General features: G+C 48.5%; 1 protein-coding gene across 21 annotated transcripts in view; it reads left to right on the top strand.

Moving 5' to 3' along the window:
• EHMT1 (euchromatic histone lysine methyltransferase 1) overlaps window positions 1–20,904 on the top strand; it is a 93,517-nt gene that overhangs the window by 48,684 nt on the left and 23,929 nt on the right. For 9 of the 21 annotated variants that reach the window (XM_071766548.1, XM_071766558.1, XM_071766556.1 and 6 more), the window contains 11 exons: window positions 872–1,428; window positions 4,123–4,164; window positions 8,970–9,147; window positions 10,618–10,754; window positions 11,327–11,515; window positions 12,126–12,206; window positions 13,724–13,762; window positions 14,171–14,291; window positions 15,953–16,084; window positions 17,957–18,102; window positions 20,679–20,822. In XM_071766548.1, the coding sequence (XP_071622649.1) occupies window positions 872–1,428; window positions 4,123–4,164; window positions 8,970–9,147; window positions 10,618–10,754; window positions 11,327–11,515; window positions 12,126–12,206; window positions 13,724–13,762; window positions 14,171–14,291; window positions 15,953–16,084; window positions 17,957–18,102; window positions 20,679–20,822 (1,766 nt within the window). The remainder of the gene's footprint in view (window positions 1–871; window positions 1,429–4,122; window positions 4,165–8,969; window positions 9,148–10,617; window positions 10,755–11,326; window positions 11,516–12,125; window positions 12,207–13,723; window positions 13,763–14,170; window positions 14,292–15,952; window positions 16,085–17,956; window positions 18,103–20,678; window positions 20,823–20,904) is intronic. The other 12 variants (XM_071766551.1, XM_071766553.1, XM_071766544.1 and 9 more) reach the window with 5 other exon arrangements.

Genomic DNA, 20,904 nt, shown 5'->3' with positions numbered 1-20,904 from the left:
GTTTTTAGAGGATTGATGGCACTTCCACAGTCAATCAGATTGCAGTTTGCACACTTGATAAGAATGTGTGTGGGGGCAAAAACTGTATGTGGGATTTTAATTTTAGCTTCATGGATTTTTCATAAAGTCCATGACTCTTTCTGGAATAATGCAGTTATTCTTTCCCCCAGGGCAGTGCTCTAATTTACCTTGGTTTGGTTGCCTTTGTGGCAGGTAGAGCAATTCTTGCCCTCTGCTTATTCAGTTTATCTAATAGTCAGGCACTGAAGTTATTTGAGTGCTCTGGTGGGAGTGCACTGTATTTAAATCAACAAATACTGAAGGCTTCATTCGGCCAGGTGCCCAGTGCTGAGCACTAGAAACCTCCAGCTGTGGTTAGGGAGCTCATTTTTTTTTGTTTTCTTCTGGCACTGACTTTGCTGAAATAGTTGTTTAAATGGCCACAGCACAGTCACCAAATGCAAAAAGAGAAACAAGGATTAAAAGAATAAGGGCACAGCTGTTGGCTCCCTCTGCACAGGACTTCTCAAATAGTTAAAGAACAATGAAAAAACTAGAACTTCATCTTCTCCCAGAGTTGTTGCTATCCAGAACAAACCCTTTTGTGTCTGTCAGAGCTTTCAGTGCACAGAAGGTGGTCTGGGTGGCACGAGAGGGCAGCAGATGGAGGTGATGGCTTTGGGTCATGCTTGGAGATGCACTCGATGACTGCTTGCTGGAGGTGGGGGTTCTGCCTCTGCCCTCCTGTGTGTGCTCCTGTGTGTTCTCCACTGTTCCTCCCTGTAAGTAGCTGTGTATCCTCTGTGGGGTTTGAATTCTGCTTGTGACCCTTTTCTTTCTCTTCTCTTCCTCCCTCTCCCTCTTCCCCCAGGGTTTAATGCCATGGCTGCAGATGAAAGTGCTACAGAAAAGCCAACGGGGGAACCAAAAATGGCAGTAGATGGGGAAACCAATGGTTCCTGTGAGCACAGTGAAGCTGGGAGCCACCCAAACCCAGCTAAAACCACTCAGGACAACACGAAAGCGAGCCAGCAGGACTCTGGTACTAAGTTAAATAGGATAGCAGAAAATGGCATTTCTGAACGAGATGGTGAGACTGGGAAGCAGAACCATCTGAAAGCTAATGACTTCACACAGACTTCTGTCACAGGGAGCAATGGATATATCCTAACCAAGCAGATGGCACAGGAGCAGCCTCTAAGGACTACCAGCACCTTTGCTTCTCTCACCGGCCATGCTGCAAAAACCCTTCCAGGAGGAGGAAGCAAAGGGAGAACTCTGGGCTCCTTTTCCCAGCTGCCTGCCACCATGCCAGCCAAGCTCGGGGAGGGCAGCAAGGACATGGATGCTAAAAAAGCCACAGCTGCTAACACTGAAGTCAAGGTCCACAGAGCACGGAAGACGATGCCTAAGCCCACCCCCAGCCTGGTAATGTATCTGCTGCTCTGATTGCTCTGAGTGCCTGGGAGGGACCCCTCACTGCATGGGGTCATTCTGACATGTCCCACTGACTCCAGTGATTTTTAACATACATGTTTGTATTTCCACTCTGCCTGCAGAGAGAGGGAGGTGTTAAAATAGAATCATCTGGCCACCACCAGCTCTCTTCCCAGTTGTTTCTAAATATATAATTGATCAATTACCTTCTCCAGCAGTTCTGTGTGAGACAGTAAATGGCCTTTCTCTCTCCTCTGTATTACTCATCAGCAGTCTGCTGAAATCCAGAGCTGCTCCTGAGACAAATTAGATTTCTTATGAGTTTGACCCAAAGGAAATTAAGCATAGCATGTTAACTTGAAGATTCTCCTAGGCTTGGAAGCTGTCAAGAAGCTGAGAGGCAACTGTTAGGCAACTTGATTGCATTGCCTATCATTAAAGTAGTAAACCAGGTGATATTTCCCTCTCTCCCTCTCTGTGTTGCCTGCAGTAATACAACTTGTTCAGAAACTTTCCCTTCAGAATCCTTAGGGGTGGATTTACCACCACTGACTTAAGAAAACAGAGCTCTTCTTTTTGGTTTTTTTGGTTGGGGAAGGCAAAAAGAGATGTGAAGTCATCTGGTGTGTTCATGTTACAGTGGTGGTGAAGGAAAACAGAGCTTTCTTGGTCATTGGCCCAGTTTGGTTCTTTGGAAGTTCTGTTGGCACAGGTAGGGAATAGCTACTGGGACAGGCAGATCCCCACTGCCAGTGCTTGGTCTCCAGCCCTGGGACACTTGGTGTGAAGCCCCAGTGATGCTGTCACTGTGCTGTGCCTCACGTGGAGATGTTGGCCTTAGGGTGTCCTGCACTTGGGTCAAGGAGGGGGTTTCCAGCCCTGCCTGGCAGTGTGAATCAGACCCAGAAACAGAGGGGGAGGTGCTGTGCTGGGTGCCTCTTGGGTACCAAGAGTGATCCTCGGGTGTCACCCACACATCAGCACAGCAGTAATGTGATGGGAATCACTGTGGTCTAGAGCAGGGGAAGAGAGAAAAAAATTTAAAAAAAAATTAAAAAATGGAAGAGAGGTGGCACTTATCCAGCCACAGGTGAGGAAAGGTGCCCTTGGCTGTGGCACCACCTGGAAACAGGTGGGAGTCCAAAGAGCACATCAATGGTACAGACCTTGTGGGCACCCAGCCCCAGTGGTGGGGCAGAAACCGTGCCTGCCCCCCCTTCCCAAACTGCTGATTTTCCCTCTCTCTTCCCCTGATTCCATTTGAATTCTCTTGCACCCCTGCTGTGCTCTCTGCCCAGCAAGCTGGGAAGCCCACAGGCAGTAGGTGCAGCAGCTCCTGTGGGGCTCCTCTTGCCCAAAGAAGGCTTTGTAACCCAAAGTGTCTGTGCAGCTTTCCTCCAGCACCTGATGTGTGCTCAGAGCAGGGCAGGAAACCCCCAGCCCTGGGTGCAGTTCCACACAGAGAGATCCCTTGGGGCTGAGCAACTGAAAGAGGCAGTTCCCTTCTTAAAAGATAACTGCTAGGTTAGGAGGGAGTGTTTTCCTCATTCATATTTTATGGTCTATCAAAAGAATATCTTTACACAACCCCTTGGGCTTCAGGGTCTGTCCCTGCCAGGCTGTGGGGGTGCCTCACACCCATCCTGGGATGGTCCCATCCATCCCTGGGTGCTCACACAGGAGCAACAGCCCCAAAACCCAGAGGCTGCAGTTGTTGAGCCCCTCCAGGAGGAGCAGAGCCTGTCCTCAGCACCTCTGGATGTTTCCCTGGGGCTTAAAATAGGGAGAGTGAGGAAATTCACAAGAAGGGTGGTAGGAAGAGCTCAAGCTTCTGCATCTGAATGTGAACCCAAGGTTTGATCTCATCTCTGCCAGACAACAGAACATCTGTTTTGTTCAGCCTCCCTGATAATTACTACCTAATTTTTCCCCATTGTCTTTCAAATTTCCATGCTGCTTTCTTCTGAGTAGTGGAGCCCTTCCTAGTTGTCATTTTTTAAAATCCTGATTATTTTGTGGTTGAGCTGCTTGTAAGCACAGCAGTGCTGTAGCTTTTCATGCACCAGGCTCCACGTTCACACCTTTCCCCCTTCAAAACCAACCATTCTTGCAAATGCTGTTTTCCAAGGAATAAATTGTGGAGATCACCCTGAAGTTGATGTTAGAGGACACAATACTGTAGGCAGCAGGTGGCAGGACCTGCCGAGTAATGAGCTCAGTCAGTGCTCAGCTTCACCTGTGCCCAGTTAGGGCTGGCCCAAGTGCGCATGATCAAAGATCAAGGGCCAATAAAAGGTGGGGCTTGAGACTGGCAAGGGGCTCACTCTGAAGCAGGTTCGCAGCCGTGCTGGTTGGTGGCCAGTCCTCTACTGATCCTGTCCTCACTCTGAGCTTGCCATCGCCTCGAAGTTCTTCTCCTGCAACACAATACAGTTGTTTTCTTGATAGAGTATTGTTGTAGACGTGTGCCACCAGTGAAAAGGAGGGGAGGGAAGGTATTTTGTTGCCTGCAGAGTGTTTGTTCACCCTGGCACCTTCAGAAACCTGCTGGGGACCAAAAAATTATTTTCTGTAATCCAGTAATTGTCAGGGGACCTTGGTAGCCTTTTCGTGCACATGTGGTTTGATCTTTGAAAGGAAGAAGATAATTGTCTCACAAACTTAACCAGCTTTTTCTCTGTTTAGGAGTTTCTTCCTGAATTGGGATCGAAGCTGAATCTGAAACAGGTGACAACTTTAATTGATGTTGTTGTGTGGTAGGGTCATTTCTGAACAGGGACCTCAGAAGAGTTGTTGGCAGCATCATTTCTGCTCCCCTTCTGATTAATGCAGTACAAATGCTGTGCCTTTAGCAGAATTTTTTTCTTTCTTTCTTATCCATTTACAACCTGATAAACCCAAAAGTTTCCAGAACTAGGCAGCAGACTGAGTGTGTGTGTGTGTGTGTGTGTCCTGAACTTGGAGAAGGCCCCTCCTGCTTAGAAACTCCAGTTCATGAGCTTAACACCATAAACTGGAAGGATAAAGGATGGCAGGTAATGAAACCATCCCAGAGCTGTCTGTGGAGGCAGGAAGAGCAGATGGATGGATTGGGAATCCCAGGTTACATTTCTGTTCAGTGCTTGGTGACCATGAGGCTGTAGCTTGAGGTGTCTCTGGTGTCTCTGAGGTGTCTCTGGTGGGATTTTCTTAGGCTGAGGTCAGGATTCTCTCTCTGCTGCCCTGACATTCAGTACTGCAAACTCCCATTCTGCAGCAGTGGAGGAGAAGGGAGAGGAGCACCACTACAGCTCCTCCAGGCACTCTCACCTGCTTGTGATCAATTTTTTATAGCAGTCTTGTATTTCTTGCTTAAATTATCATTCACCAGTTGTTAGAGGCAGGTCCCCTGGGAGCTGCTGCTTTGTGCTGTTCAAAGGCAGTGCTGTGGCACCAACCTCCTTCCCCTCTGCATCCCAGTGATGGGGGGAGAGGGCAGAGGGCTCAGTGTGACAGCTGCTGTGTCACCCAGTGGCACTGCTGGTGAGTTTAGTCCTCCTGGCTACCTGGCTTTGGTTTCTGGCTTGTACTGTGTCAGAGATGAAAGCCCTGGAGAGAAATCAAACAGCTCATCCGTGTGAGCTGGGGATGGTTTCAGGTGTTGTGAGCAAACAGCAGGCTTGTGATGCTCTTCAAAGCACCCTGCTCCAAAGCAGGACCTGCAGGACCTTTGCCACTGTCCTTGCCCCAACACGTGGATGCAGTTCTGGTTTCTCTTTGGCTGTTATTTCCTTGCTTGCTCTGGTAATGGGAAGCCCTCTGAACTTACCTGTGAGAGCAGTGCCACGTGTGCTCTGTTGAACCAGCACAGGGTTTCATTGGCAGGGTTTGTCTGGTCTGTGTGTTTGCTTTTGGAAGTTTGAAAAAGGAGGATATCCTGTCATTTTGCCATTTTTTAGTAACTTCTCCCTGCTGCTGTAGGAGACTTCTGTGCCAATAATAGAAACATGGTCAGTCCCACTGGTATGTAGAAGGCACTTGAGCTTGATTTTTATCAGCACATAAAATACTGTGGTTTTGCCCCAATCTAAGCACTTTGCCTGAATTTTTTATTCACAATGGTGTTGGATGTAGCAGTGCTCATGGTTTTGCTGTTTTCAGACACAGTCATCTCTGGGAACATTGGCTCAAGCCTTGGAATAGCTGTCTTCAGCTTCTTGACTATTCCTTGCAATGCCTGGGGTGTAATAGTGACTGTACAGGATTTTGTGTAGGATGAGCTGATGCCACAGGGGAAGCTGTGGGAAATAAAACCATTAGCAATGCACTTTCTTTCTCTATAATTTTTGGCACAAATTTTTGGTCCTTTCTTGGCTTCCAGTGGTCCACACGTGATGGTTAGGATGGAGGTGGGAACACAGGTTGCTCATACTGGTGTCCTGGAGTTACCTTTGCATGGGATTCACCTCCTGAACTTCTCTAAATCTGTAGATGAAACCCAAACTCTGGTTGACTGTTCAAAATCTGAGTGTAATTAGAGAACCAGCAAAAAGACCATGGCTGTTTTGGGTGGGGATAATGGACAGCAGTGGAGTTTATTTAGGGCCAGGAACACAGAAGTGTGTTTGGGTGGATATCAGGCACCTGCTTGGTGCAGTGTCCCCAGGAGGAACCCACCCATCACAAGAGGGGCAGAAGGTGACATGTGGCAGGAGCATTAATCAGCTGTGCTGTGGGGTGGGAGGGCTGGAGGAGCTGCTCTGCCTGCCCTGATTATTCTCCAGGAGAAAGAAACCTTCAGCTGAGGTTTCCTTTGGAACCTGGCAAGAAGCTGGCTGGAGCTGAATGGTTTTTGAGGCATCCCCTGGTGGTGCTGGGGCTTGGCAGGCAGGTCTGTCACCTTTGGGTGTAAAAGCATCACTGGAATTTTGTGATTCCAGTTTGCTTTGGTAGCAGCCCCAAAGTGGCTGTGTTGGAACCAGCTCTTAGCCAGCCTGGTGGGATTTTAGAGAAGTAATTTCCCAGCAGACCAATGTGCTGGATTAGCAAAGCCTCTTCTGGGGGAGTTTAAATTTGGAGCAGGTTGAGCAGAGTGTAGGAGACCAAGATGGAATGTACCTACTGGCTTGAGTGAAAGGACTGGTGGAATTCAGAGACATCAGAACTGTGAAAAGAATAAAATTTCATCCAGTAATGACTCTGCTTGCTGGAGGGGTAAAAGTTAATAAGAACAGCAAAGGTGTAGCTGTTTTATCTAGCTAACAGTGAAGAAGGATGGTGAGAAAACCGAGTGTAAATGTTTTCAATTCTTTGCTGATCCCTTTTATTACAGTCCTTAGATTTTATATGTATATATATATATATATATATACACACACACACCCACACACACATATGTTTCACTGCTGGCCTGTTCACTTTCCCATGCCATCAGGCTTCCTGAGAGATCTGGTCACCTCTCTGCAGGAATTCTTGTTATTTAGCATTGCCTCATATGCCTCCAAGTAATAACCCAGCTCTCACAAGGCTTAATTTGATTTAAAAAACTCTTTTACTGGAATTGCCATGAAAAAGTCACATTTAACAGTTGTCACGCAGCCCTATTGAAGATTTTTAATTTATTTCCATATTGTAATTACAGGGGGAGAGAAGAACCCCAAGCTAATAAGATAGTACATTTTCATTTAAAATTTGATTATGTTCTTCCAAACATCCTGGCGTGGTCTAAATGTGAATTCTTGATGTTTGGGAGTAACAGCACATTTTATCAGAGACCAGTTGCAAGCACCCACACTTTAAGGACAAAAATGCAGCTCTTCTGGACACTGGTTTCAGGCAGCTCTGCATCAGATCTGCCTCTCCCAAGCTCATTTTTCTAATTTTGAGTTAAAAATGGAAAGCAGTGGATGTTCCAGGGGACTTGAGAATTCTCAGAATAATTGTGTAACCAAGAGTTACTGTTAACCTTCAGATGGATAAACTGGGAACTTTTAAGATGTATTAATAGTATTTTTGTGGCTATTATTGGCACACTCTACCCAGCACTCCTGATGTACATTTGCTAAGGGGTGGAATAACTGGGAGCAGCCTCAGGAGTGATCCAGTGTTCAGAGAATGATCCTGTGGACACTTAATTTGCTCATTTGATTAAACCTTTTGAAGAGAGGGTTGTTGGGTTTGTTTTGTTTTTTCTAAAAAAGGAGCAGTTGGCCACAGTCTGTAAGTATCTAGTGGGAGTGAGAGTTTCTGATGATACAGGGCTTTTGGCTCCTTAATTCAGCTGAAAAGCATCGTGCATTTAATGATTTGAAAGTGAGAGCAATTAAGCAGTGGAGCAACATATCAAAGGATATGGTAGATTTGTTGTCTTTGAAATTGTTAATCCCAGACTGGATGCCTTTTAAGAAAAGACACAGCAATTCAGCCGTAAGTTATGGGCTTGATGTAGGAATCATTGGCAATTTGATGGCCTCTTTATGCAGGTCATTTTTGATTATCATTCCAGCTTTTCTGCCTCAGCCCCAGTCCTCCCTTGCTGCCAGCAGCGTGCACATGGCAGGGCTGCAATTAGGAGAATCAGTCACTTCCCCCTTTGTTCCCAAGGTCACCTCACTTGAAAGCAGTGTCTCAGAGTGCCTGTCTGAGCCCGGGCTTTAAAGGGTGTTTTTATTGCTTGCTGATTTGTTTTATTTCTTTCTTTTGTCTGGGTTCCTCTTTCTTCCTCTTCAGCTGTTTCAGCTGCTGCTTCAGAAGTCCTGGAAGGAGCATTTTGCCTGCAAGTGGAGCAGCACTAAAACATTCCCAGCACAGGGCTTGTAGTCTGATTTTTTTCTTGGTTTTCTAGAGCATCTCTGCCAAACCTGCCTCCTGCCTGATAGTGCTGGGGACAGCAGTGTGGAGAGGTGTGGATGGATGGTCATCTGGGCAATGACCAGGAGGGCAGACAGGGTGTAAAATGTCACATCAGAGAGGCAGCATTCACCCCTCTCTGGTAACACAGTGGTGGCCACAGGAGCTGCAGTGTCAAAGAGATGCTGTCTGTGCCTGTGTTTAGGGCAGAGGATGGAGCCTTTGCTGGGCTGGGTTTGCCAAACCCCACCTGAAAGGAAAGATCCCTTCCCATTGCTGCTTGCTCTCCCAAACCATCTCTGCAGATCTCTGTTCTCCTGCACTCGAGGTGTTTCTCAGGGAACAGGAGTATTTATTGCAGGGCTCATCTTCTCCAGAGCCAACCAAATGCCTGTGGACATTGTGCCTGAGCCTTTCCCTGCCCTGCAGTTGCTCTGGATCTGCCACTGCCTTTCAGCTTCAGGGCCAGCAGCCTGGGAGTGTTTTGCTGACTTTAGGCAAAGTAAAATTATCATAAAATCACAGAATGGTTTGGGAGGGACCTTACAGATCATCTGTTTAGTGCCAGAGGAGGGGCTGTGTGCTTTTGCTTTGAATGTGTGGTTCTGTCTTCAAATGAAAGTGAGAAACGGATTAGATTCAGTGTCTTGGGATTTGTTTTGTTTCAATGCAGGGGCTCAATTTAACTGCATTTTGTTTTCCAGCATGCAAGTAAAGACCCCAAAGATGGGAGAGACAGCAGAGATCAAAAAGAATCCAAGGAGGAAGGCAACAAAAACATCTTGGAGTTTGGGAAGCCGTTGCCATTGCCCTCTCTCCCAGGCCTTCACCAGTCACTACCTCAGAACCAGAGCTATGTGGCCACCACCAAGTCGCAGACAGGTGAACAGATCAGACCCAGCTCCCAGTGTGTGTGTGGGGCTGAGTGGCAGAGCACAGAATCACTGTGGTTTCAACATCTTTAAGATCCTTACATCCAACCATTAACCTGACTCTGCTGAGGCCAGTGCTAAACCACATCTGCACAGCTTTTAAACACCTCCAGGGCTGGTGATTCAGCCCCCTCCCTGGGCAGCCTGGGCAGTGTTTAATTACCCTTTCAGTGGAGAAGTTTCTTCTAATGTCCAATCTAAACCTCCCCTGGTACAACTTGAGACCGTTTTCTCTTCTCCTGTTGCTTGTTACCAGGGAGAAGAGACCAACCTCCCCCTCACTTCAGCCTCCTTTCAGGGAGCTGCAGAGAGGTGAATAGAATCAGAGAAGGGTTTGGATTGGAAGGGATCTTAAAGATCATCTTGTTCCAACCCTCAGGCGTGGGCAGGGAAAGCTCCCACCAGCCCAGGTTGCTCCAAGCCCCAAAGTCCCTCCTGCCCTGCCTTGTTTCATGGGGTGCAGGTCCCTCCCAGGTGGTGTGGGCAGGTAGGTGTGAGCATCACTGCTGCTGAAACTTGGGTTCCTAGAGGAGACACGTCCATCATCCTCTGGGATCTTCTGAGGACATTTTTGTGTCTTCTGGAAGGACTTTGTGTGCCACTGCAGCAGCTGGTTACCACAAAATACATCCATGTAAATAAACTTGTGTTAACAGATTTTTGGAGAAGTCTTTTCATAGCTGTTTGAAGTTTTATCAGAGAGATGAAGAAATGCTTTTAAGGAACAGGCTGTACAGCTGCAAACAGTAATAATGGTGCTGAAGCTGCAGGTTGCACTTAAAAGAGCCTGCACTAAGCATCCTTCTGATGTGTTCACCAAAGACAGCATCAGACAGTGAGGTGTGATGCCTGATTTGATTAGAAGGCCAGGAGGGAGACTTAGCAAATTAAGGCCCAGCCAAAGTCATAAAAGCATCAAACAAGCTTCCATAGTAGGTGTGAAATGAGGTTAAATATTGAAATGAGATTAAATGGTAAATGGCCCTTTATTTAAGGTGCCTTTTCCCTTTGTGTTTTTAAGTTACTGTATAATCACTTTTACTGTAAGTTGGTATTATTAGCCTTGCAGTATCTATTTGAGCAAGTTGGATTCTGTTCAGCCTCCTCCAGCACCAGCAGTACTGCCAAACACAGGCTGGTCTAAGGATTTGGTGTTATGGATGGTGGTTTAGGGGCCAGGAGGAGCACAGAGGGGATGCTCACAGGTTGGGTGGGTTTGCAAACTGGCAGAAAGTTCTTTGTGTGTCTGTCTGTCTGTCTGTCTGTGATCTTTTGGTTGACTTATAAATAAATCAATTGAAGTTACATCTTTTTAGTCAATGCCCTCCAATATGATTTACCACAGTGCAGCCTCCTCTCTCTATCCCTCCTTTTTTTCATTCCTGAGCCAACCTTGGCTTTCTTTGCTTCTCTTTTCCAGCTGCTGCAGTATCTCGGAAGAAAAAACGGAGAATGGGAACCTATAGCCTGGTTCCCAAGAAAAAGACCAAAGTGTTAAAACAGAGAACAATGATTGAGATGTTCAAGAGCATAACTCATTCCTCTGTGGGTGCCAAGGTGAGAGGAGCACTGAGCCCACTGGGCACGTTTGTTGTCACCATACAAGTCCCTTGTCCTGGCACACCAACCCCCTGCAGAGGTGTGGGAACCCCCTGCATCTTCTGTTCTGAGCCTGCACCTTCTCCCTGGTAGCAGCACCCTGCCTGTAGCAGCCTTGCTGCTTTGGAAATGGCTTTCTGAGAGTTGTTATTCAGATACCAGCTCTCAAACAATCATTTTCCAGTCAACCTTCCCCTTCTGTTCCTGTGGAACTTGAGGGATTTCAAATATACCCCATGTGGTGATCTTTTTGTTTTGGTGTCCTCAAGGTAACTGCCTGGTGTTGCTGCTTGAGTCTGTGTGGCCCAAACAAGTGGGCACTTGAAAAGGTTTAGACAGGGACTCACTCCTGATCAAATTCTGCTTTTGCAGCAGCCCATGCTCTGGAACTTTGGCCTTTAAATTCAGTGCCAGGCTTTTGGGGAATAGAGTGAAAGGCTCCAAGCAGGGGGTGGTGTGGGCTGGGTTCATCTTCTCTGTCCTGGGAGTTGATGTTGTCTCTGTGGCTCATGTGCTTGGACAACTTTCAGAGTGACAAGGACCTGGGTGATGCCAGCCCTCACGTGAATGGGGAAAGCATTGATGTAGACTCTGAAGAGGAAGACTCTGATGAGTTGGAAGAGGAGGATGATCATGGAGCAGAGCAGGCAGCTGTGTTTCCTGCAGATGAGAACAGGGCCTCTAAAGACAGTGCATCTGATGCAGACAATGCCAGAAAGGTATTCACATGCCCTGTGCAGGACTTGCAGGAGCAGGATGGGACACTGCTTGTTCATGTGGGACTGGGGTGGCACAGACTGAGGCCATTTCTTGCTTTTCCTGGCCTGCAAGGTGGCAGGAAAGCACAGCAGTGCCAGTGAGACTTTCTGATTTCCTACCTCCCAGTTCCAGCCTTGCTACATAAATCTGTGGTCCCTCAGACCTGCAGAGCCCCCAGCTCATTTAGTCATGGAATTCACCAAACCAGTATGAAACATCTTCCTAGTCCTGCTTGTAATGACTGGTGAAGCAAATACATTTAGTTCATTTTTTCCAGAATTATGACAGGGTAGACATGAGGCTGGTTTTGAATAATCCAAGGGAGTTCAGATTTGGTTGGAAAACTTCCTTCCAGGGCCTAGGATTTTTTTTTTTTCCCTCCTGTACCATTCCCATGGTGTGTATTAACAGCCTGGGAGGTCTTGTCCTGGAGAGGACAATAATATAATTGAGATAATGTCAGGGCATGTGGAGGCTGGGGCTGGGTGAGGGCACAGGAGGATGCTGGAGGAGAGAGCCTGGGGAGAGCTGACCTGACTGCTTCTGTTCTTGGGCAAATGGTGGCTGCAGATTGATGATGGTGAGTCTGAGGAGGAGCAGGAGTCTGGAGAGTCCATGGAGGAGGAGGAAGATGGAGACGAGTCCGACCTGGTAAGCCTGGCTCCTAAATGTGCTTTTCAGACTTTGCACAACCTGGTGATAATGATTTCCCCTTTGCCAGAAGGAGAGGGACCGAGAGCTGAGCACTGTAGTTTCATGTCTCTGACAAAACTCCCTCTCTGAAGCCACCCACACACAGGGTATTGTGCTTCACCCTGATCCCTGATACAGGGATCCCTGATATTCTAGCTTTTAATCATTTGGATGTTAGTAGAAATATTTAAGGGTGCTTAAATTCGTCAGATGTGAACTTGGCAAGTGGTAGGAGGCAGCAGGGTTTCTGTAACCCCCTGAAGCTCTGCAGGGCTGTTAGGAGCTCAGTTTGTTTGGAAATCCATTGGCCCAGCCCACAGCTTAAACTCACCTTGATCTGAGATGCCACCTCACGGTACCAGATGAGCAGCTCTTACCAGAGAGACATCCACACAGCACAGACAGACAGACAGACACTCCCTGGGAGGTTGTCTCTGTAGTGCTAGGGCAAGACTTTCACCAGCTGTTTGTATTTTTTGATGGCTGGTACAGAGAAACTGATTCTTTTTTTCAATTTAAATTGCTGTTCATTGATTGCCTCTGTCCCCCATGCTCCCCTTTACTTAAAAATTTTGCTCCCTTTCCACAGCATCTCAAGTTGAGGAGCCAGCATTTAAGGCACCCCAACTCTTCAGTCACCTTGAGAACGTTTTTGGCTTCATTTTCTTGATGTTTTGAGCTGAAGGTAGAAGTGACTGTACCAAATGAACCACTGACACTCTTTAGGGCTGACACTGCAGGACCAGTGAGGACCAAGCAGCAGGGGCTGTGGAGCCTTCCCTTTTCTTTGGGTGGCTGAGGCCACTCTGCAGCCTCAGCTCAAACCCAAGGTTGAGCTTGCAGTCAAGTCCAAACTCCCAACTCATAACTCCACATCCTAGACTGTTTTTTTTTTTTTTTCTCTGCTCAGACCTGGTGAGTCAGTCAGTTCCCCAGAGGGACTGGCTCAGATGCAAAGCCTCTCCCCCCAGCAGGGTGATGCAACTGGGGGAAGCCACGTGGTGGGGCACAACTGAGCCCACACGTGGGGACACTTAGCAGGGGCAGAGTAGACACAGAGTAGAGCTGCCCTGGAGAGCCAGGGCTCAGCACCACCTCCCCTTGGCTTTGTCCCTCTGATAACTGAGCATGGTGCAGCATCATCTTCCTGGGAAGGTAGGGCCTGATCCAGGTGGTGTTCATGGTACTGGGAGGTTTTTCCCTAGGCTTTGGTGGGAGGTGGATAAGCATCAGGAGCTGGAAGGTGAATCTTAGGACTGAGGTGCTGAGGACTGCCTTACAGGATTAGGGACTCTGGTTTCCTGTTGTTGACTTTGAAAAGCTTCTCCAGATAACTGCATCGTTTTATTTTAAACCCAAACCCTGTTTAGATTCATACCTTGTGTCTGAATATTTGCTGCTTGGTTGGTCTGTGCTCCCCTGTACCTTGCTGAGGGAAGGGGCTGCTCTGCTCATGTTGTGTTCAATTCCCTCAGGTCCATCCCAGTGCTGTCAGGTGGCTCTTTAGGTGCAAGGTGGGTTTTTATTGGCATTTTCTAGCACAGCTGTGGAGCAATGTGAATATTGCAGTTTGGGGAAAAAAAAAGAAAGCACTATTTTTTTTTTTGGGGGGGGGGGAGGGAGCAGCTAAAAAAGCACATATTTGCCTGCATACTGTGCAGAGGGGCTGCTGCAGTGAGTGTGGTCTAAGAGCCTAAATGGAAGAGAAAGTGAAGCAGGCAGTACTGAAATGACAGGAAATACACCCACACATGTGCTCCTGTTTCCTTCTTGCTGCTAGAAAGACATCTTAGCACCACTTGGTTGCAAAACCCCCCGGGTCCTTAAGGGCTTTTCAGATAGGTGCAGGTGTGGGAAGGCTCTGTGCCATGGGTGCTGGTGCCAACATGCCTTACATGCACCTGGCCTCTCTGGTTCTTCAGAGCTCAGAGTCCAGCATCAAGAAGAAGCTGCTGAAGAGGAAAGGGAAGATGGACAGTCCCTGGCTGAAACCCACCCGCAAGAGGAGACGGAGGAATAAAAAGAAACAAGCTGGTTTGCTAGGTAACTGAGTTTGGTTCCTTACCTTCAGTGAGCCTTCAGGGTGGAAGGGTGAGGACCTCTGAGGCCCTAAGGCAGTGGCTGGCTGCAGGGCCTGAAATTTTCCATTTCAGGGTGGGCTGTGTGATAGAGCAGGGCCTGAGCTGGCATCTTGCTGGCAACATGGGGCCTGTGAGGTGGCTTCAGCCTTGGCATGCTGGGGGGATAATTTCTGTGTTCATGAACTCCCTTCATTTTGTAGTATCCAAGACAGACTTCATGAACTCATGTCCCACGAGCTTGAGGAGTTTGTGGTTAGATGCAGAAGGGAAGGGATGAACCACCCTGGAGTGATGCTCATTTGCTTTGGTGCAACTGGATGGAAGGTGCAGCTTGGCTGCTTGTTCTGAAAGCCCCAGGGTGTTTGTAATGAGCTGCCTCTGGCTCATCTCGCGGTGTGGGAGTCATTGAAATGGTTTCTTTTGTTTTACCTAAATTATCCAGCCCTCAAAAAATGCTTCAGTGGCTTTTCTCCTCTGAAAGCTGTGGGGTGGGGAGAGCCAGCAGTGCAGGGTGTGACACTTCAGAACAGTAACAACAGGGGTAGAAAAAAGGGGGTAACCTCTGAGGGGAAACTTCAGCTTCATTCTTAAGGTTTTGCACATCTGTTGCCACCAAAGGATTTATGGTTCTGTGCTTGCTAATTTGTTGCAAGAAGACCCTTTTGGGTTTTTTATCAGCAGATTTGTTGGCTATTTGTGAGCTCAGTGACTCTGGTCAGTGCCAGGGGTTGCTCACTCCTCTGGGTTGCTCTTCTTCCTCCCAAGCCATCCCCTTTCTCAAGAAAAGGGGCCATCAGTCCCCTTCAGAACAAGTCATTATTTCTTCATTGCAGATGCTGAGTGATTTCAGTAGAGGTGGTGCCCAGTTTCCCAGGCTCACAGAAGTCTCTTGGCCAAGCCAGAGTGAGAGTAGCAAACCAGGGGAGAAAGCAAAGCCAAGGGAGTGGGAAGAGACTGACAGTTCCCACCAAGGCTCCCAGGGACCCCCACACAGTGTGTTCCCAACAAGGGACCCCCACACAGTTTTCCCAACAAGGGATCCCCATTCAGTCTCTTCCCAGCAGCATCTTTGTGTTCACTTAGAGCCAGAACTTGGCTTTTATGTTTTTCCCCTCCCATTAAGCTGGGTGTCCCCTGTCTCATCCCCTCCAGGAGGTCCATGGTTGCTCTGCAGTGTACCTGGAGTCCTTTGCAGCAGGTCAGAGCTGGGGGATGTGCAGATCCCTGGCTCCATCCCTTCCTTGTGCCATTCCAGCCCCTGCTGCCGAGGCAGTGCAGCAGTGCAGCAGCAGAGGTGCCTGTCAGAGGCACAACTTCTCTCATTTATTGTTTGGTTGGTTGGTTTGTTTTTTGTTGCTCCCTACCTCAGTGGCAGTGGAATATCTGTCTGATCAGGCAGGGAGGGAAATAAGGGATCAGTCGTGCCATATATGCCCAGATGTTGCATTTTCATAATTCTTCATTTATCTGTCCTCAAGGCCTCTCTGAGGAGCCTGCCTGCAGCCTGCTGCCTTGTACATGACCCTCTCACCCACACCTGCTTGCCCGCCATTTATTTATTGGTTTTCATTAATTTTTAGGGGGTTTTTTAGCCCTCTCAATCCTTGCCTTGTTTCCATCCAGGTGCTGAAGCCTATAAACCATCTTTGGGAGGCAGGGAAGGGCCTGGCCAGGAGAACAGCATGGAGTACATGGAGGTGTCCCTGGATTCCCTGGATCTCCGGGTGAAGGGCATCCTCTCCTCGCCGGCAGGAGGTGAGTGGGTGGGGACCGGGACCCCCCGGGACCCTCGGTGGGGTTCGGGCTTTGTTCGGCGGGAGGCGGCGGGGCTGCTGCCCCCTGGTGGCTGCGGAGGGGATGGGATGGGATGGGATGGGATGGGGAGGGATGGGGAGGGATGGGATGGGATGGGATGGGATGGGATGGGATGGGATGGGGAGGGACTTTTAGCAAGGGCCTGGAGTGATGGGACAAGGGGGGAATGGCTTTAACCTGGCAGAGAGGAGATTGAGGTTGGACATGAGGATGAAATTCTTTGGTGTGCTCAGAGAATCTGTGGCTGCCCCATCCCTGGCAGTGTTGAAGGTTGGATGGGGCTTGGAGCACCCTGGGCTGTGGGAGGTGTCCCTGACCATGGCAGGGGGTGGAACTGGGTGATCTTGAAGGTCCCTTCCAACCCATACCAGTCTGGGATTTTGTGATGGGCTGGGGATGGAGCCTGGCTCAGGTGGAGCACGCTGGTTTGGGAAGATGCCCAGCATGGATTCCAAGGTGCTGCCTCCACCCACCTGTCCCACTCATCACCTCCCCTCCCTTCCTTGAAGGATCCTGATTTAGCATCTCCCCATTCTCCTCAGCAGCTCCTTGAAGGAACCCAATTAGGATGTTAGACCTCCCTGTGGCCCCTCAGGATCCTCTTGTTCAGCCCTGGGAAAACAAGGGAATAACATTGGTTCCTGGGTGCTCAGCCCCAGCTGCTGTTCCCACTGCTGAGCTTGCCTTGGATCCAGTGCCTGGATCTGTCTGTCTGTCCCCCTGTCTCTCTGTCACTCTGTCTCTTTCAGAGACATCAAAGAGCAGGGGGGAGTGTTTGCCACCAAGGGAGGGTCAGGATGGATGAGGGATGTTTTCACCACAGAGTCTGGATGTCAAAATGATTATGAAAGTGACAGCCTGGAAGGCGAGGAATGAGCTCTGTGATTTGTGGTCTTAGGAAAAGCTCTTAAACCCTTAAGATCTTGACAGGATTTTACATGAAAACTGCAGGACCTTTCCCCTCTGCTTGTATGTCTTGGGTAGGGAAAGCTGGGGACACTTCAGGGTGAACCAGTCCAGTGGTAAATGTTTGAGGGTTTGCCAGGAGATGCTGTGACTCCTTAGGGTTAGGAGTGTAGGACTAAAACCAAGCCCTTTGCTGGCAGAGCAGTGTTTTGCAATCATGGTGATGGAGTTAAATCCAGAGGAGCCACAAGCACGTTCATGCTGTGCCCCCATAGCTGGCAGTCAGCCCCCTCCAAAGCCATCACCCACCTCTAAACTCTGAGAAAAAGAGATGAGGAGAAGGCATCTTGCTGCTTTCTTTTAGCTGGTTTGTTCTCTTTCCAAAATAAATAATTCTTGGTTGGCTGAGACCAAATAGTCCCAGGAATTTTGTTTTCCCATCTGTGTAATAAGCCTCTGCAAATAGAAGTTTTTGCTTTCCTGATTTTTCCATTTATCACTCCACTAATTATTCAAATTTCCAACTCTGGGTGGCTTCCTACAAATTTTGTGGTGCCACAGCACAGTGTTTTCAGGCAGGTGGGGAGGGGAGACAGGCTGAGAAACATCTGTACCTCATGGGTGCTTTTCCTTGTTGAGGTTTTCTCAGACTTAAACTGAGAAACTCTTCTTAGCTGTTTATTCTCAATTTCATCACAATTGCCTGGACTAAGAGAAGCACAGGATGTTTTTGCAAACTCTTTCTGGTGTAAGAAGAGGGTCTTTTTTACAGGGTTTGGATGATGTCTTGAAAGCAGTTCAGGACATGGAATGGGAGTGTTCCAGAGGACATGGGTGGTGTTGATGAACTGGTCCTATTTCCTGGAAGAGAATTTCAGAGTTCATTTGCTGGTTTCTGTATTCCAGGTCTTTCCAATGGTCCTGAAGCAATGGAAGTGGATGGTCTGCAGGAAGTTCCCCTCTGCAGCTGTCGAATGGAAACCCCCAAGAGCAGGGAGATCACCACATTATCCAACAACCAGTGCATGGCCACAGAGAGTGTGGATAACGAGGTAGGAGCCTGTCTTGCAGCTTCTTGGTGTCTTTTCTGCTGAGGACAAAGACACACAGAATAAAAAGCTGTGTTGGGAACATGTGTCAGGTCCCACAGGAGCTCTGCAGCCCTGGTGTGTGGGAAGAGCAGGGCAAACATCCTGCTGGGCAGGCTGAGGGCTGTGGCACTCTGTGTCTCACAGCCAGGCTGGAAGTCCCCAGAAGGGAGGAGGTGGCTGCTGGAGAGGCAGTGGGTGGATCTCTCCTGCTTGTCCTGGCCTGTGCAGCTGGATCAAGTTGATGTAACAGCCACACTTCAGGCCAAGTGGGCTAAAATACATTAATGTGCATCAAAGTGAGAAGATGCAATCAGTGGAAGCTTGGGGCTGGCTTCCCTTGACTAGGAAGGAGCTGATGCAAACCTTTCCAGAGCCAGCTCTTGAGTTTTGAGAATTTGTCAAGCCCTGAGCCAGCTCAGCCTGCCCCAGCCTTCCTCCTTCCTCTTCCTCCTCACCCAGGAGGCTTCTCTTACAAAGCTTCCCATGTCCTGGCAATGTTGTGCAGCCTCCAGGTCTGAAACTGAGTGCACTTGGTGCCTTTCAGAGCCTCACAGCTGGGCTCCACTGGTTCCAGAAGGTGGAACTTAGTGGCAGAAGTGAGTTCCTCCCAGAGGCAGGCTCAGCACATCCTCCTCTTACTGGGAGGCACTGGGGTTGCTTTCAAGCTTCAGCTGAGCTGCAGGCACACTCTGGCACTCTTGCTGCTGGCTGGTAGTGGTTCAAGGAGTGAGGGTGTCCCTGGTTCTCCTGTAGCATTCCAGGAGAAAGGTGGATGGAGAGGGAAAGGAATAATCAGGTTTGCAGCTCAGCTCTGCTTCTCTGTGCTGGTGCCTACTGAGAATTTCCAAACGTGGCAAAATTGATGCATTGAAGAGAGAATGCCCTGGAGATTTGTAGGAGAGGGGGACCCCAGTGTTTCTAAATAAACAAAAGGTGTAGGTGTTTGAAAGATTCCTACTCTTGTATAGGGTGTTTTGACAGTCCTGTCCCTGGATAAATCAGAGAGAGGAATAGCAAAGGCCATGCTTCATGTTAGATTATTTTTCATAATGGGATAAGTGACTCACAGATGTTGTAAGAATATTATACGTGTGAATAGTGGGTTCTCCAGACTGTCATGTCCTTGGAGAATGTTATAAATAGTTGAGCACCCTGCTGCACTCTCTAATGGCTGGAAGAAAGCAATTAATCATTCCGTACTTTTTTGAGTTTCTAACAAATAAGGTGGTGTGACATAATAACACAGGGACAGTGCAGCTTTTCATGTCTTAATCAAATTTCCTCAGGTTCTAAGTTAAAAATCACTGCAATGGTCCTCTCCTGCCCTCCCTGCAGCCCCTGGGTGTTAGTGGTGATCAGTCTAGCCAGGGTGTCACAGCCAGAGGTGGATTTTGCACCTGGAATTTGGGTAAGTTTAAGCAGAGATGCTTGGGGTGAATGATGAGCCTCAGTTAAAATTGGTTCCCTTTTTCTGTAGAGGTGTTGATTCTGAAGGATAAGTGGAGTTGGAAAAAAGCAGAGAGAGTCTAGTTCTGTTGAGAAAAAGCAGCAAATCAAACCTCAGTTAAACCAGAGGGTCAGTGTTGGTGATGAGCAGGCAGCACACAGCAAACCAGGCAGAGGTTTGGGATGGTTTCCTTCTGGCAGCCTCTTAGATTTCTAGGGTATAAATGTCCTTTACCCAAGCATCTGGGAAAAGCAAGGTTATTATCAGGGGGAGCTTCCAGAACCCAAACAGTGTCTTGTCATGCTAGCAGGTGACAACTGAGATGTGGAAAGGTGATAGATGTGTGACTGGGGCAGCAGAAGGATTCTTCCAAGGCAGCAGAGCAAGTGCCACAGACTGGGAAAGGTTGAACCCCAGTTATGGAGCTGCTGTCATGAGCAGAGCAAGGTGGTGCACGAGGAGACAGCTTCCTGAGCCCAGAGCTATCCAGGGGTGAAATCCTCTGGAAAACATGCTCAGAATGTGACTTGAGCTGAGCTCTCGTGGAAGCCTGGCTGTTGATCCCTGTGGTCTGGGCAGGGGCCAGTGCTGGATCCAGTACAGACGATAACTTGTCTGGCAGTGCAGAGCAATTATTTTTCCCTTTATCTTTCCTGTGATTTAGACTTTTGAACAGTAACAAGATTCAGAGTGTATGGTCTTGTTCTCTTGGTCACCCACACCCACTCTTCCTGGCCAAAGGAGAGTGTGTGTTGTGTGAGTCAGGCCTCTGGGACTGCCCCTTCTGCCACTGCTTGGCTATTGCCTGCTTCCAGTTATGAATTGATTTATTTATTTTATTTTTTATTGTTGCAAGGAACACAAGACTCGGGGTCCAAATGCATGTTAGTCAGTAAATGATGCATTTCTTCCTGTGAGAGCAGCTCTCACAGCTTCCTGCTGCACTGCTAATGCTATCTGGCACAGGGCTGAATTACTGTGAAAAAACCAGGGCTCACCGAGGCAGCGTGCAAAATCTTCCTCCTCACAAGCACAGAAGGAGTGTTTTGGTCTCCAGTAATTTCATTTCCTTGAATTTCTCCTGTTGCAGTTGGGTCGATGCACAAACAGTGTGGTGAAGTACGAGCTGATGCGCCCGTCTAACAAAGTCCAGCTCCTGGTGCTGTGTGAGGACCACAGAGGGAGGATGGTGAAACACCAGTGTTGCCCTGGCTGTGGATACTTTTGCACTGCAGTAAGTCCCTGCTCTCAGTCTAGGGAAGGAGGGGGTATCTGCCACAGCAGCTGGAGGAGCTGGAGGTGGAGATGGCACATGA

This window comes from Heliangelus exortis, chromosome 22 (genome assembly GCF_036169615.1).
Source record: "Heliangelus exortis chromosome 22, bHelExo1.hap1, whole genome shotgun sequence".
In the NCBI taxonomy this organism is placed as follows: domain Eukaryota; kingdom Metazoa; phylum Chordata; class Aves; order Apodiformes; family Trochilidae; genus Heliangelus; species Heliangelus exortis.
This window is presented reverse-complemented; position numbering and strand designations above follow the sequence as displayed.